The sequence below is a fragment of the Microtus ochrogaster genome, linkage group LG2, assembly GCF_000317375.1.
Source record: "Microtus ochrogaster isolate Prairie Vole_2 linkage group LG2, MicOch1.0, whole genome shotgun sequence".
Taxonomy (NCBI): domain Eukaryota; kingdom Metazoa; phylum Chordata; class Mammalia; order Rodentia; family Cricetidae; genus Microtus; species Microtus ochrogaster.
This window is the reverse complement of record NC_022028.1, coordinates 39765290-39780529: the sequence shown is the minus strand read 5'-3', so window position 1 is coordinate 39780529 and position 15240 is coordinate 39765290. Positions and strand designations below refer to the sequence as shown.

The 15240-nt window shown below is 44.9% G+C and overlaps 1 protein-coding gene across 4 annotated transcripts in view; it reads left to right on the top strand.

Moving 5' to 3' along the window:
• Positions 1-15240, top strand: part of Arid5b (AT-rich interaction domain 5B) — a 174689-nt gene that overhangs the window by 153131 nt on the left and 6318 nt on the right. For all 4 annotated transcript variants that reach the window (XM_013351207.2, XM_005360148.2, XM_013351208.2 and 1 more), the window contains one exon: positions 14634-14832. In XM_013351207.2, coding sequence (XP_013206661.1) covers positions 14634-14832 — 199 coding nt within the window. The remainder of the gene's footprint in view (positions 1-14633; positions 14833-15240) is intronic.

Here is a 15240-nt window from a genome sequence, read left to right as displayed (position 1 = left end):
AACTCACAGAGATCCGCCTGCCTCTGCCTCCCAAGTGCTGGGATTAAAGGCGTGTGCCACCACCGCCCGGCCGATACGCTTTCTTTCAATCAAGACAATTTCGAGCTGAAGTCTGCATGGCTTGGTTCTCTAATAATCTCTACCTGTTTCAGAAAAGTACCAATGATGTAACCAAGAAAGATTAGCAGAGCCTTTGTGGGTAGGAGTCGTGTCCCATCTGTCCTGTCCTGTCCTGTCCTACTCCAGGGACGCTGTGTGATAAAGACACTGTGCCTACTGGCTGCAAATTCATAAACGGCGTTTGCGCTACCCTAAATGCTCAGGTTGTACCAGCTTCCTTACAGCTGGTACTGCCCTGTAGGTGGGGAGGGGCTCTGCGTGAAGAAATGTGCACACGTGTGTGTCGTTGGCGAAAGCCAGAGGACGACGAGGAATCCTTCCTCTACTGGTCTGTTGTCGTTTCCTTCCTTCCCCGTGGCTGCCATAAAATACCCTGAGGAAAGGACATAAGTAAGGAAAGGTGTATCTGCCCAAGAAAGCTCCCTGGCTTCAAATGCAGAACTGGAGAGTTCAACTAGAGAAGAGAGTGTGTGCATGTGCGTGTGTGCGTGTGGGCATGTGCGTGTGTGTGCATGTGTGTGTGTGTGTTTATGTACGCATACACACCCATACATGCTAGGTAGAGGCCAGATGAAGATTTCGCCCGTGTTTTAATCATATCTATTGCATACACTGAAGTCAAGCTACACCGAGTTAGCTAAACAGGGCAATTAAAATGCTGGCCAAAAGTTAAAGTGCTAATAATATTCAATTTGCTGACTACTCTTCTCCCAGTCCAGCCGTCTTTACCCAGAGTCCGTGACCCCCACTGTGGGGTGGTTCACAGCATCCTTCATGACTCCCCACGCACAGAAGATGGTCACCACATTTCCTTGACGTTCAGGCCTAGGATTATCTGTATCTCATTTAACTAAGTGGCCAGCTCACAAACGCTAGAATGCTTGTTTCAGAATAAGAGGAGTAAATTGAGTTGGGTTTAGTACCTCATGAAAATTTCCCCCAGAGTATTCCCTAGAGACTGCCTTGGCCCTGTTGGAATCCAGAAGAATTCTTAAACATCAATAATAGATGTTCAAATTACCACTCTTGGTAGCACTTTTGTTTGTTTGTTTTTTGTTTTTTTAATATAAATGTGACTGTGATTTCTCTCATTTCTTAACACCAAAGCCCACACATTCTTGTTACCCACTGTACCGGGCAGCTGATCCCCAATACAATGCCTCCTCAGGCGAGGGCTCCGCCCACAGTCCTGGAGGCTCCTGTAACCTACTTATCTTTGGTTTAGGAGCCTCTAATCAAATCACGGCCTTTAGAAACATAAAAATACACTTTTCTCTGCTTCAAAACTTCCAGCGCCTGAACCATTAATCTTAAAAGGACCCAGTGACATAAAATTGCCCAAAGGAGCCACAGAGCTGCAGCCTGCTCACCTTCTTGAAAACTGAGCCTCATAATTAAGTGAATTTTACAAGGCATCACACGGTCAGAAGTAGATAAGAATTGGGAGGGAGAGAAGTATTAAATTTTGTGTGTGTGTGTGTGTGTGCTTCATTTTTCTTCAATGATGTGCATGAGAATTTTGCCTCTTACTTGTGTAAAGGAGCCTGCAGAGGCCAGAAGATGGAGTTGGATCCCCTGGAACAAGCATTATAGACAGTAATAAATGTTACCATGTGGGTGCTGGGAACTGAACCCAGGTCCTCTGGAAGAGCAACTGGTGCTCTTATATGCTAAGCTAGGTCTCCAGCCTGTGTGTGTGTGTGTGTGTGTGTGTGTGTGTGTGTGTGTGTGTGTGCGTGAATTCAAAAGGCTTTGCAAGAGTAGCCACAGAGTTGAATGTAACTCCAAAGGCAATGTACTGCCTTTATTGATCTGCCGTTTCTAAGACTAGAAGACTTCCAGACGATGTCAGCTGGCAGCTTGGGAAGGCCTCGCCACTACAGCCTATTGTGAAAGGGTGTTTTAAACTTCTTTTCATTCTGAATTCGCAGGAGCAGTGTAGACATTCCGTAAAGGTCTGATCTCCCACCGGATTACCTTTTCCAAGAGGCGTAGTATAGTCTTCCCGTTCTAGAACGTCTCGGGTCAGTGTTTGAGGGAGTGTTGTCGGGAGGAGACTGAAAGTCACGCTGAGTTTTCATTGATGAATTTCAGAGAATTCATTGTAGGGGATGGCTTCAAGTGCTGGTGCGCAGCACGGAGGAAACCCTAGAGGTTCCCTGGGATGGGAGTAGAGAGAGGTCATGATGGCTCCACCCACAAGTTTCAGGAGTGTGCCTGGAAGAGGTGGAGATAGGGGGAGCCACCCAAACAGCCCTGTTACTCTTTGACCTCAGGGAGCAGCTCTGGGAACCTCAAGCCTGACTATGTCCAAGGGCTTCTGGTACTGTTGAGAGAAAAGAGAGTCTAGAATAAAGGGTTATGGGTGACAACAGCATCTAGGAAAACAAGGAGAGAGGTCTTTTCTGCCTTACTCTCGTTCCCAGGATCCCATCTGGAAGATAGCTGATAAAAGGGACATGCCATTTAAGCTTCCATATGATAGCACTGGAGGGGGGAATTGGAGTTGGAAGTCAGAGTCCAATGGCACAGGGGAGTCTAGCACAGGAAGTTCTGAGCTATGTCGGGCCACACCTGCAGGAGGGTGCAGAGCCTGCAGCCTAGGGTAGCATGTTCCTGGTCTGCACTGATTGCAAGCACGTGGCCTTTCTTTAATAATAGCCTTTTGCTATCTAGACTGCTGTAGACTTGCGATCAAATACAAAAATTGTCATGAACAATTAGTAATTAATAAATTATTTTAATTAAAATAATAGTTAGTTACCAGTATTTGAAGATCTGGCTTTTAATGTAGACTCTGCATACATCAATAACCTCTCTTTTAAACCAATCATGATTACCCTGGTTGTCTTTGGCAACTTGACACAGCCAGTTAGCTGGGAAGAAGAGGTCTCTTTTGAGGAACCGCCTTCGTTGGATTGTCTGTGGGCAGATCTGTGGGGCGTTTTCTTTATTAGTGACTGATGTGGAAGGCCCAGGCTGTGGGGGTGCCCACCCCTGGGTGGGAGTTCCCGTATAAAAATGGTAAAGGAGCCAGTTACGCGGAGCAAGCCTATAAGCTGCCTTCCTCCCTGCCTCTGCGGCAGTTCTTGCGTCGCAGTTCCTGCTTCCCGGTTCCTGCTTCCTGAGTTCCCTCAGTGACGGACTGGGATCTGAATGAGCAAGGCAAATGCATCCTTTCCTCCCCACGTTGCTTTTGGGTCATGGTTTTATCACAGCAATAGAAAGTAAAGCAGGATAGTGCCCTTTAAGGAATCACTAATAACCCCAAGGGCCATAGGACGGGGAAAGAGGCTGGGACGTACTGCTTTGAATGTCTGCTCTTTAACTGGCTCCCCAGAGAAGGACAGAGGACACTAAGATTAGTTCAGGGGCTTTGACCAAAGAAGAGGCTGGCCTCTTGCTAACGCTATACGGTCATGTTCATTCATTTTTGTTAGTCACTGGCTGTCTGGCCATAGAGAAAATGGCTGGCTGCTTTGGTAACGAGCCGCCATTTTGAAGAAAGCCTGGGAAGTTGAGTGAGGTCGGAACATTGTGGTGGATTTCTAAAGCCTTCCAGAGTTGAGTCAGAACCACTGGAACCCTTTCTACTTCTACCTACTTCTGTCGTTTCTTCTCACCTCTCTCTCTCTCTCTCTCTCTCTCTCTCTCTCTCGTCTGTTCTGTCTATATAGATCACTGTGTGTGCGCGCGCGCGTGTATGTGGAGGTCAGAGGACAACTTTTGGGATTTGAACCGAGGTCATCGGGGTTGATGGCAAATCGTGCCTTTACCTGTCGAGACATCACACTGGCCCCTACCTTATTCTTAGAGACAGGATCTTTTCATCCCTCTGGCTCCGCTGGCTAGCCAGTCAGTTCCAACGATCTGACTGTCACTGACCCATAGTGTTGAGGTCATCAGTGCTCTGCTACCCCTGGGTTTTACGTGAGCACTGGATTTCAAACTCCGGCCCCCACGTCCCCACGTTTGCCGAGCCATTTCCGCAGCCACTTTCCCATGGTTTCTTACCCTTTGCCTTCTAACATGGAGAGTTGTGTGATTTCCCCACTCCCCTCCCCCCACTTCGCTCTTCTAGAAGATGATAGAGGAACAAGTGATCTACATCACATTATCTACCGATGTATTTTTTATGCAGTGTGGTTTGTGATTCCAGTAAATGTTTTTGTTTTACTACAAGGAAAAAAGAAACCCTCACCAGTTCCTCATTAAATGTTACTTGTATATTATTAGTTGGGCACTTTGGGTTTATTAATGAGCGCAATAATAAAAGTGCGGGCTGTGGAAATGAATCAATGGGTGTTTTTATTTAAGGCACAGGCGGAGACTGTACGATGGCTGTGAAGGCCTTGCTGTCGCTGAGGGCCCTACTCGTCCAAACTTGTCTCTGATTGGTTTAAATCAAATAGGTCCAAGCACTTCATAAAAATGTCTTTGTCAGCCTGGTTTTGCTTCTAGACCTATTCATCTCTGTCAGTTTTTAATATTAGCACCAGGCTCCTGGCCATAGTCCATTAGTACTGTACTTAATTGCTCGTGTTACAGATGATTACCAATATAAAAAGCCTGCGTGTTTTCCCATCGCGGGGCTGTTGCTATGTACATGTCTCAGACTCAGCAAAGCTTATGAAATGTGGCTGCTTTCAACATTTCTTGCTGAGATTTATAGATTAAGTTACTGTAGAAGATGACGCCAAGGAAACGCCTGTGTTCTCCTGGGCAAACGGCTCTTCTGAGGGCCACATTTTCTTTCTTGTCCAACCCTGAAGATGCCCTGAATTGCCCTATTTTTATCAGTTAAGGAACAAAAACAAAAATGGCTGTGGACCATAGCTTGATTTCTCTGGAATAGTAATTCATTTTAAAGGCTTTGTTTTCTTATGCAAATTTTCTCTCTTTTTTTTTTTTTAAAAAAAATGTTTGTGAAGCACAAGAAGGAGGGGAAAATCTTTACACAAAATACTAGATTACTGGTTTTAATTTTCTCGAATAAATTACGTGGTCTGTTTGTGTGGAAAACATGAAGTTGTTATTAGGGTTTTTGCAAAGGAAGCATCAAGGCTAATGTTCTTTGTGATGTGCTTTTCTGAGTATTTAGAAAATCAAAATCATAAGCAAATGTATTTGCTTGTGAGGGAAGCGAGCCATTATACTTCATCTTCTTGCATGCATAATGCCCAATTTCAAATTCTAACCTTCTGCTTTCCCGGAAGGGTTCCTTGGTCAGGACTGTCACTCCTCCTGCCTCAAACTGCTTACTGTGGAGAGTGGCTGAGGAGGAGCCACACCCCGCCCAGATGCAGGGGGCAGAAGCTGAGTGACAGACAGCCCAGAGGCTCTGCCTAGCTTGTTGGAGGCCGATGGGGAAGAAGAGGGGGGCAGGCTTTGTGCTCAGAGTAAGACAAGCACTATGCTTAAAATCATACCCCAAATCTTTCAGGTTCTGAAAAAAAGAAAGAAAAAAGGAAGGAAGGAAGGAAGGAAGGAAGGAAGGAAGGAAGGAAGGAAAGAAGGAAGGAAAGAAGGAAGGAAAGAAAGAAAGAAAAAGAAAAAGCAACTTAGCTAATTATAACTGGGCATAAAACCAAGGGTAAGAGAGTCAGGGTGAGTTCTCACCTTGCTCCTGTCTGGTTCAGGAGTCCATGTATCTCTGACACCCTGCAGGCTAATAAATACACAGCTGAGAAAGTCACAGACGGGATCCCAGAATGTTATAGGTATGAGAGCCCTAAACCCCTCCTCCTACACTGTTGCTATAACGTGGCGCATTCTGTGAACTATGTTACCAGCCCATAAAAAAGCTTAGGGAAGCAGGGCAGCTGCTGATTAAGTTTGGTGAACTCGCCTTGGAAGAGTCATTTTATGTCCACTGATTATAATTTAGAAGAAAGGAAAGAAGGACTTTGATACGCTGGTACATTGGTGGCTAAGATGGATAAGGAAGCAGGGGGGGGGGGGTTCCCGAAGCCCAGGGTCTGAGCCTTCACTGGGTAGCCATCTCCAGGGACCATGGTTGGTTCGTTAAAGCTGCAGTGACTAGCGGCTTAATCTCACTTATGGAGAGGTCTGACTGGGGCGGGCGCAGAGCCTTAGACAGTTCAAGAGTTTAGAAGGCAGAGACAGCAAAGAAGGAAGAGAGCCTTTCTATGGGATTGAGAATCCAAACTGGATCTTTAAAGAGGTAGGGTTAGAACTTATGCCCACCATCAAATGTAGAACTGAACTGTTTTGAGGGCAAAGACCAAGTGACATCACCTCCCCTGAAGCTTCCCAGAACACCCAGTTCTGAATCAGGGACATGATAAGACAGAGTGAAAACCTCTGAATCAGGGACACGATAAGACAGAGTGAAAACCTCTGAAAGGACAGTCCCTTTCCAGATGCCTGTGCAGGGGTAGGGGATGAGATGATGATTTCTGAGGCCTGGTTTCCCAATTGTGTGACTCAGAGGCGCGTAATGATGCTTGGCCCTCTCATTGCCCAGAGATTTAATCAAACAGGTGGATTACTCCAATCCTCACCCAGGGCGGAATTGTGAGAGAAGTTATAGTTGCCTTCAGTCCGCCATCTTGTCACGGGAGTCCAAGCGAGTGGACCCCTTCGTCTTCCCCTCTCTGTAACACTGCAACTTAGCGAGCTCTCCTCGTCCCCTCAGTACCAGAGGTTCAGCTGGCCCTTACTGACAGCCAGTGGCCCTAGAGAGCCAAACACAACTTGTTGCTGCATCTGCATAGCTGGTCTTGGCCTGCCTTGTATACCCCTCCCCAGGCTCGCTCCCTGGACAGACCAGGATCTGGTCAGTGTCCCCTCCCTCACTAGCTCAGGTGACCTCTTATCATCCGGAAAGAATTTCTCCCCACAGGCTAGCCAGGTCATTTCGTCCCCAACGGCCTCACTTCAGATTACTCAGCATGCCTAAACTGTTCTGGTAACTTCCCAACACCTGGGTAGTTCAAGAAACTTGGGAAAAAAACGAAAACAAGGCTCTAGCCAGATCCCAAAGTTAAAATAAAAAAGCGAATGAATGAATGAGTAGAAGCCTTTTTCCTCCTCCTCCTCCTCCTCCTCCTCTTCTTCAGCATCAGCAGCAACATCTGAAAAATCTCTATTTAAAAATTCTTAAATTTGCCTCCAGCTTGGCGCTCTAATTAATAGACGTTGGAGTTTACGCTGTGAGGGTAGAAACAGCCCCGGGCAGACACTCTTCAAGCTGCTGTCTGTGCTGGAAGCCATGGCAAGTTCTTTTCCCGCCCCTTTCCTCCAAAAGCTTGCCAAACAGCCCTTTTCCTTATCTGAGCCTTTTACCGGCTCCTTTCCGTCCCCTCACTGTGTCCTTTATCCCTCCTGGCCTCCTGCACTTAACAGCAGTGCTTAGGAAACTTTACAGGTCAGTCTGAAATTTACTGACCGTTGCCATCAAGAGTGAATTTAAGTTGGAGAATAGATCTTGTGTGTTAGCCCCCTTTTCTTCTTGATAAATCACAAGAGGTTTCCACTTAGGATTTTTGTCTCCTTATGATTTTCTCTCCCCGGGGCTTTATCATTAAGATTAAGGAACCGAATTCTCAAGCATGCCACTGCACAAACATCTTTTCAATTATGAGAGTAACGGGCCCGGTGCCTCCACAAAGGAACTATTGAAAATCCAGAAAGCATGTTTCCAAAAGAGAAAGCAGAAGGAGAAGAAAAGGCTTGGATGACAAAAGGGATGTAATTGTTTACCATTAAAACATATCTTCAGCCTGGCCACTGAGAAAAATCTCCTGGAACATTGTGTTTTTGTACAAGTTGTTACAAAGTTTGGCCAAAGTTATGAGCCGCTGTGAGAAACTGGTGAAGGTTTCAGAAGCCCTGGCGCCAGTGGCGGCTTCTAGCGTGCCAGGAGTCCACACCGTGGCCCTCAGTGGACTTTTCCATAAGGGCTCTGCCTGCCATCGTCTGTGGGATGCGTATGGCGCGTTATGGATTATTCTTGAAATGATGTCCCTCTGCCCGTGAAATTGGGTCCATGCCACTCACTCCCATCAGAGGTAGCCATCGTGTTCCCGTTGAGAAGAATAATAGCTACCATCTTTGGTAGTGCCGTCTGGCACTATGGAGAGCTGGGTGCTCTTTATGGTCTGTTTCCTGTCGTGAGCATGTATTGTAATCCCCGAGGCATCGAGTCTGCTTCTGGAAACCCATTCTAGCTTTTTTCAGTGTGGTCTCCGTTTGGCGGGCATGGAAATAACATCCGCCCCGACGCAGAAATCCCCAGGAGTAGAGAGCCAGCATCAGGAAGCCTAGCTGAGAAGAGCTCCACCAGAGAGACCATGGGAAACCACGGCCCCTGGCACTAAGTCCTGGAGGCAAGATTTCATAGAGAAGCCGTTCTCGGCTCTCCCTTACCATTTATAGCAAATCGGGCCTCATAGATGGGATCAACCCCTCCTGAAGCATTCTGGCAGCCTCTTGTGGTATACGTGACAGAAGGAGTGTGCCCTTCTCTCCAGCTATGGGGCTGCTTCTGATATAACAGGTTGACCCTTGGCGGAATGGCCATGTGGAGTCCACAGACCTGTTGCCTCTGAGAAGAAGAAAAGGCTCACCCTGATTTCTTTTTTTTTTTAATTTATTTATTATGTATATAGTGTTCTGGGTAGCAGATCTCATTACAGCTGGATGTGAGCCATCATGTGGTTGCTGGGAATTGAACTCAGGACCTCCGGAATAACAGTACTCTTAACCACTGAGCCATCTCTCCAGCCCTCACCCTGATTTCTTAGACATCTTTGTTGGAGCCTAGAACTCCCTTAACATGGGCAGGTGCCATCAGATAGGCTATCTCCCAAGGAGATATTTCTTTATGAAGATGGCCACCCTGGTGGAAGTCCTGCCTAGCAGATCTATGTTGTTCTTTTCCTTTCTTATCAAAATTAGAACCATAATAGGAAAATACCGGTCAGGACCTGGTCATTCTCAAACGGAGCTTGGCTTAGCAAATTGCAAGAGTCATGCGACATCGGTCTTCGAGCACGACAGCACGACGTCTCCGTCCAGGAGACGACGTCCTTGCTCCACAGGGTCACAGAGCACAGACGTGTGTCTGGTGTCTGGTTTCTGGTCTTGTTCTCTGATAACTAAATACCACCGTGCCATTTTCACAGGGGTGGGCTCGCACCTAGAGAGGCGGGCAGCGTGTGGAGTCCCGGCTTCGGTACTCATTTGTACCTTAGTGAGGGTACATGCTCCATCTTCACAAAGGGAGAGGCAATTTCACCCGTTCATACTTGATGAAAGATTGCTTCCCACGCTTCACAGCGGAGCTATATTTTCAATTCCTGCCTCAGAAGGGAAATGTCTGGCCAAGGCTTAGAATTTATCAAGCCTGGAATCAACTCAGAGATGTAATGAGTCCATTTGGGGTCAGGTCAGGTCCGAAGCCCCAGCGGAACCAACGTCTTGTTTCTTTTCTGCTGCCACAAAGAACCCTGTTAATGTAAGAGTAGCAGTCCTGATTTTGGCCCACCATACACACTAGTTTTATTATCTCTGCCCCTAACTTGTTCTGCTCCAGAGTTTATAGCACATGTTCAAACTTGAATTCTTTAAAAAAAAAAAAAATCGGTTTAATACGGTAAGTTTGCCTGTGAACTAGCTGAGGAAGGCTTGAGATTCAAACACAATCCTAAAGACCCCCTGACTCCCTTCCCTAATTCTCTGAATTGAATCAGTTCCGGACATGATTACGATATCCTTTTCAGAGCTCTCTACCAATAGATGGGTTCTCATTTTTCCTCTTAAGGGCCATTTGCTAAGTGTTTCGGCCCAAAACTTCACTCCATCCATACAAATACGTATTGACTCAGGAGACATTAGTGGTCACTCATTAGGATGGGACACGGCATAATTTTTCCTCTTCTCATGGGGAAGAGAGGGGGTGTTAATAGATATGAGCGTCTTTTCTTTCGTATGAAGTGCAAACGACGTGGCCCACGCATACTTCTCTAATATCAGACTGCTGCTTTTTTGTTGAGAAAGAGAGGCAAGGCCCTGGAGGACGGCAGACTTTGTAAATATAAAATTATCTGCCTCGGTGTTTAAAAAAAATAATAATGAAAGGGAGAGAGAGCTGGCGAGTTGCCAGATTTCTTACATTACAGTAATAGATTTGCTGACCCCTGACTTCCGCTGGAGAGAAATGTATTGAATATTTTATAATATCAGATGACGCATATCGAAAAACCTAGTGTGCTGAGTGCCATTATTCAACTTGAGATTTAGCAAAGCCACAGTATTTTCCAGCCGACAGTTTCTTGTATGATGATAATTTAGTGGTTCAGACATTAATAAATCAAGGGCATCATGCCATTGATTTGTTAATTTTAACTTGGGTTGATTTTTAAGTCTTCCTTATTTTTTTTTTAAGGGAGAAGAATAAGGAGGGGGTTAGAATCTGTCTTTTCACAGTGACTGAACTTAATAAGGATCTCTGTGATAGCAAAAGGCTCCCCTACTGTTTCTGCTATGAGGTGGAAAAATGTTATTCTTGTATTATTCCTGGGGAAAAATAAAATCTCATGCTGCTCCAAATCTTATGCCTAGGGAAAGCTGTTATTATTATTTTTTTTAAAATGCGTGGTGGCTTGCCTAGTTCCCATCCATTAATGGCATAATGAATAAGCATTTTGCTAATCTGAAATCTGGACAAGAAGGGAGAACCATTTATCTCCCCAGCTTTCAATCTCTGACCTAGATGTAGGGGTGGGGGGGAATCTGTATGGATTTACTAATGAGAGTATTTCTTCTCCTGCCCACCGCTTCCACCCACCCGAGACTCAGCCTACATCCTCTGAGTTGTAACAGGACGAGAATATTTCTTCTGTATAATGCACCTTTCTTGCATGTGCTGGGGTGGGGGAGATACATGTTTGCTTTTGATCCGTCCAGTTTTGAAGCTGATTAAATCTTGGTTGTCCTACAAATGTTTGAGAAACCATCCTCTGAGAGGCACTGGCATGCTGTATTACACTGCATTCTTTCATTGGCTCCAAACCTGCACAGCTTCCTGTATTGGGCAATGTTGATCTCATAGTGGCTAACCTGTTTTTAATGATAACATGAGTGCGTTGATCATTGAAATGTTCAGAAGCCTGTTGTAGCTTTTGTCCTCTTGTGCTGGAAAAACAAAACAAAACAAAAAAGCCAAACTTCTAATAATTGGTTGATAAGATCACATCCGGTGGGGTAGTTGTGCAGCCGAGACAGGAGGACTGACACAACATTCAAGGAAGTCACCACAAACGGAAGTCACTGAACGAAGCACGGTTTGTTTATGCACTGTGTGGGAATGTGCCCTGTTCTCCAGAGCTCATATTTCTACTGCTTTCTGTTTAGCTGATGCCTCTCTTGTTTTATTTTAGGAGGGTTTTTTTTTAAAATCCCTCTGAGTGACTATAATTATCTTTCAATGATTTAGAAGTGGAAAAAAAAAACCCACATTTGTTTGACCTTCACACACACATACACACACACACACACACACACACACACACACACACACACACACCCTTCTGCAAGCTTTGAACAAGCAGCGCTTGTGTTTGGATTCAGTTTTACCCTTAGTCATGCTTCTTTCCAGATACAAGAAACATTTAATTCCTGATTTCCTGCCTTCTGGCTTCAGGCCTTTGACCAGCAAAGTGAAATATATTTTGTACAGCTGGAGGCTCGCCAGCTGCTAAGTTAAGTCAAAATGAGAAAAGGAGAGAGAGAAAGAGAGAGAGAGAGAGATTGCCTAGCCTCATGAACTTGCAAAATTGTAAGATAGAATAGAACCATGCTCTTCCTTGGTTTATACTAGAGAGCTAGGTTAGCATAAGCCTGTCAGTACCCAGAGTAAGGGTCTCTTCTTAGGGTCCCCTGTGTCTCCCCCACCTTGCTCTCTGCATTCCTTCCTTCTCCTCCTCACACTCAGCGCTGTCATTCTCAAGAATGAAGGCCCTTCAGAAACTCACCGTCTACATCAGACAAGGGAACTGGGGGAAGGGAACTATCACAAATGGCAGCCGGTGGAATACCACCGCTTCTGAGCTCCTTGGTTCCCATGGCAACAAAACAAAAGCACAACAAACCTATCTGTCCCGACAATAAAATGTGTTTTCATTAAAATCAATTTAAAATATTTTTCCAGTTTAAAATATATTCAATGCGTTCTGCTCCTGGTTCAAAAAGCCCTTACCTTCCAATATCGGAAAAGGGACTAAGTCCCTGGCAGAAAAACGCAAAGGAACAGAGGAACTGGAGGGAATAAGTCAGGGACTTTAAAGATGAGACAGTATAAATTCAAGTATGAACAAGACTGCCTCTTTTTCTCTTCTGCGTAGTTATATGCTTTTCCCTATATAAACACGCGCTGTAATATTATGGTGGGAAGCAGGTATTTGGCAACCATATATTATTTTAGTAAGTCTACATTAAGAGAGCAGTTTCCAGTTTGAGCAGCTGTAACATGTTTAAACTCGGGTTGTAATGGGATCTGAAGATAACTATTCCCCATGGGTTGTGTTGATCTTCGTGGCTGGCCCGCTGCCAGACAGAGGCCTCAAAAGTATTATCCATGCCTCCTTGCACATACCTTGTCTGAGCATGCTCAGTGAACGGATTTGGGTCCTAAAATACCAGAAACCGGCATTTGTCTTTTCCACAATTTGCTTTGCTGTTAAAGAATGGACCATCAGTGTCTCAGATATCCCCATGTCTGACTGTGGAGCCTGGAGTGGTGGTGGATATTTAAGGAGCTAGTGGACAAATTGTACAATCAGAAACCAATTTTAAGATACTCAACAAATATTCCAAATCAGGATTTTTTTTTCTTGCCTTGGAGTCCTAGTTTAAAAATAAAGGATTCCCAATAGTTTGAACAGATTGTTTTCTGTCAGCCAAGTACATTTTCTTCATCGAGTCAACTTGTCGTATTTAAAACAAATTATGTTTGCTGTATTAAGGTTCATATTTTTAAGGCTGAGTCTTGTATTAATCCCACAGTGAGTCATTAATCATACCAAATGCATTAGAGAAACTTTAATCACTGAAGTCGAAACTCGGATTGTAATGCAATCCATGCCTTTTAATTACATCAGCTCCTTCCCCGTTCAGATCAAGAGCTGTGTCGCAAAGGGAACAGATTAAAACCAGAGCCGTTTGATGCTTCTCTTTTTTAGAGCAATTTTACGCACTTTGTTTTTAAAAGTTATGTAATTAAAATGCTCGGGGTTTTCAGCCCTCTGATTTTTGTTGCTTTCGTGGTTAGCTGGCTTCCTCCTCGCTGGGGCCCTTTCTAACTTGGCACCCCCTTCTTCCTCAGTCCCCCAAAATACAGAGCTTCTGATGGCTTTCAGGGCTAGAGGATACAAGATCTGTCATGGCCAAATTGGACTTCAATGTTGTAGGAGTGGGGAGTGATTTTATATATGTGTATGTATGTATGTGTGTGTATATATGTATATATAACTTATATAAACTTACATTTTTATATATGTTATACACATATAAAATATATCTATTTTTCAGTGACGTATGTTTGTTGGGTTTCACGATAGCAGTTTCTTTCGAATGTATACCGTCGGGTCTACATTTTGAGGTGAACACCAAACTCCAGCTCTAACAGATGTGGGGACCCTTGGGCCCTTTTTTTAATCTCAGGCGAAGGATGGTGGTCATGAAACTCATGGTGATGATAAGAGCATTAATCTGAAGGGATGTGGTGGGAATTATATGGAATGATTCGCATCTTGTACCTAGCCTGTCTTAGAATAGAAGCTGAATGAGGTCAGAGGTCTTGAATGTTTTGTTCATGGCTGTCTTTTCAGAACTTGGAGCAGTGCCTGGCATAGGGTGGGTACTCAGTGTACATTTGACAGAAGAGTCCATGGACAGCAGCTGTCCTTATTGGCTGATGTCGTTGGCAATCAGCCAAGTGCTACGGGCCATGGTGACCATGTCAACCTTGGCCACCTCCATTGGTAGCAGTCTTTCGGGGACACGTTTAAGTGACCAGATAACCAAGTTGTACTAATAAAGTAGATTACGTAGAGTAAGCCCCTGGAAGGATGCATGTCATGGGGATGAGGTCACTCAACAAGTTGCTTATGCATGGTTTTGCTTTGCTTGGTTTCAGCAATATGGTCAGCCATAGTTAGAAAACAACACCCATCTTGACTTGTTCAGGAGAGTTACATTTAGGTAACTTTTATTGCAGTATGTTGTTACAGTTGTTTTATTTTATTGTTACATCTTCTAATCGCTTACTTTGCCTAATTTTTAAATTTAACTGTTTTAGGTATTCAAGCATAGGAAAAGTATAGGATAGAGAGAGGGAGCTTTGTGCTTTAACAGCTTCACCATCCCTGAGGAGTCTGAGAATGTATCTCTACAGAGTGCATCATGTACAGGAAGAGGAAGCAAGTCCAGAGTGATGCTGTCATGAGAACTGGCCATCTGATATACCATCTCTTCTGCTTTCCCTTCAGGTTAATCCTACCATATGAAAGGTTTATCAAGGGAGAAGAAGATAAGCCTTTGCCGCCAATCAAACCTCGGAAACAGGAGAACAATTCACAGGAAAACGAGAACAGAACAAAAGTGTCGGGAACCAAGCGCATCAAACATGAACTGCCCAAAAACAAGAAAGAAAAAGAGAATACACCAAAGCCCCAGGATACATCTGAGGTGAGTTGCTGTGTCTCCCGGAGATACCAGCCCTGGGAAACCACTCTACCCCCAGGGTTTCCAGACCCCAGAATCTCCAGCTGGGTCTCTATATGTCATGGCTGATCTGAGAAGTCACAAACCCTAGTCTCTGGGCTGGCAAGAAGGCTCAGTGAGTAAAGGCGCTTGCTGCCAAGTCTGACGGCCTAAGTTTGATCCTCAGGACAGTTCATGGTGAAAGGAGAGACTGATTCTGTCTGGAATGTTGGCCACTGGCCTGCACACACATACATAAAATAGACAAACTCTCAAAAATAACTTTCCAAACCCTTCTCTTATGGACTCTGGAGAGATGGCTCAACACCTGTTGCTCTTCCAGAGGATCTAAGTTGGGTTCTCAGCACCCACCTCAGAGGGCAGGTCATAACT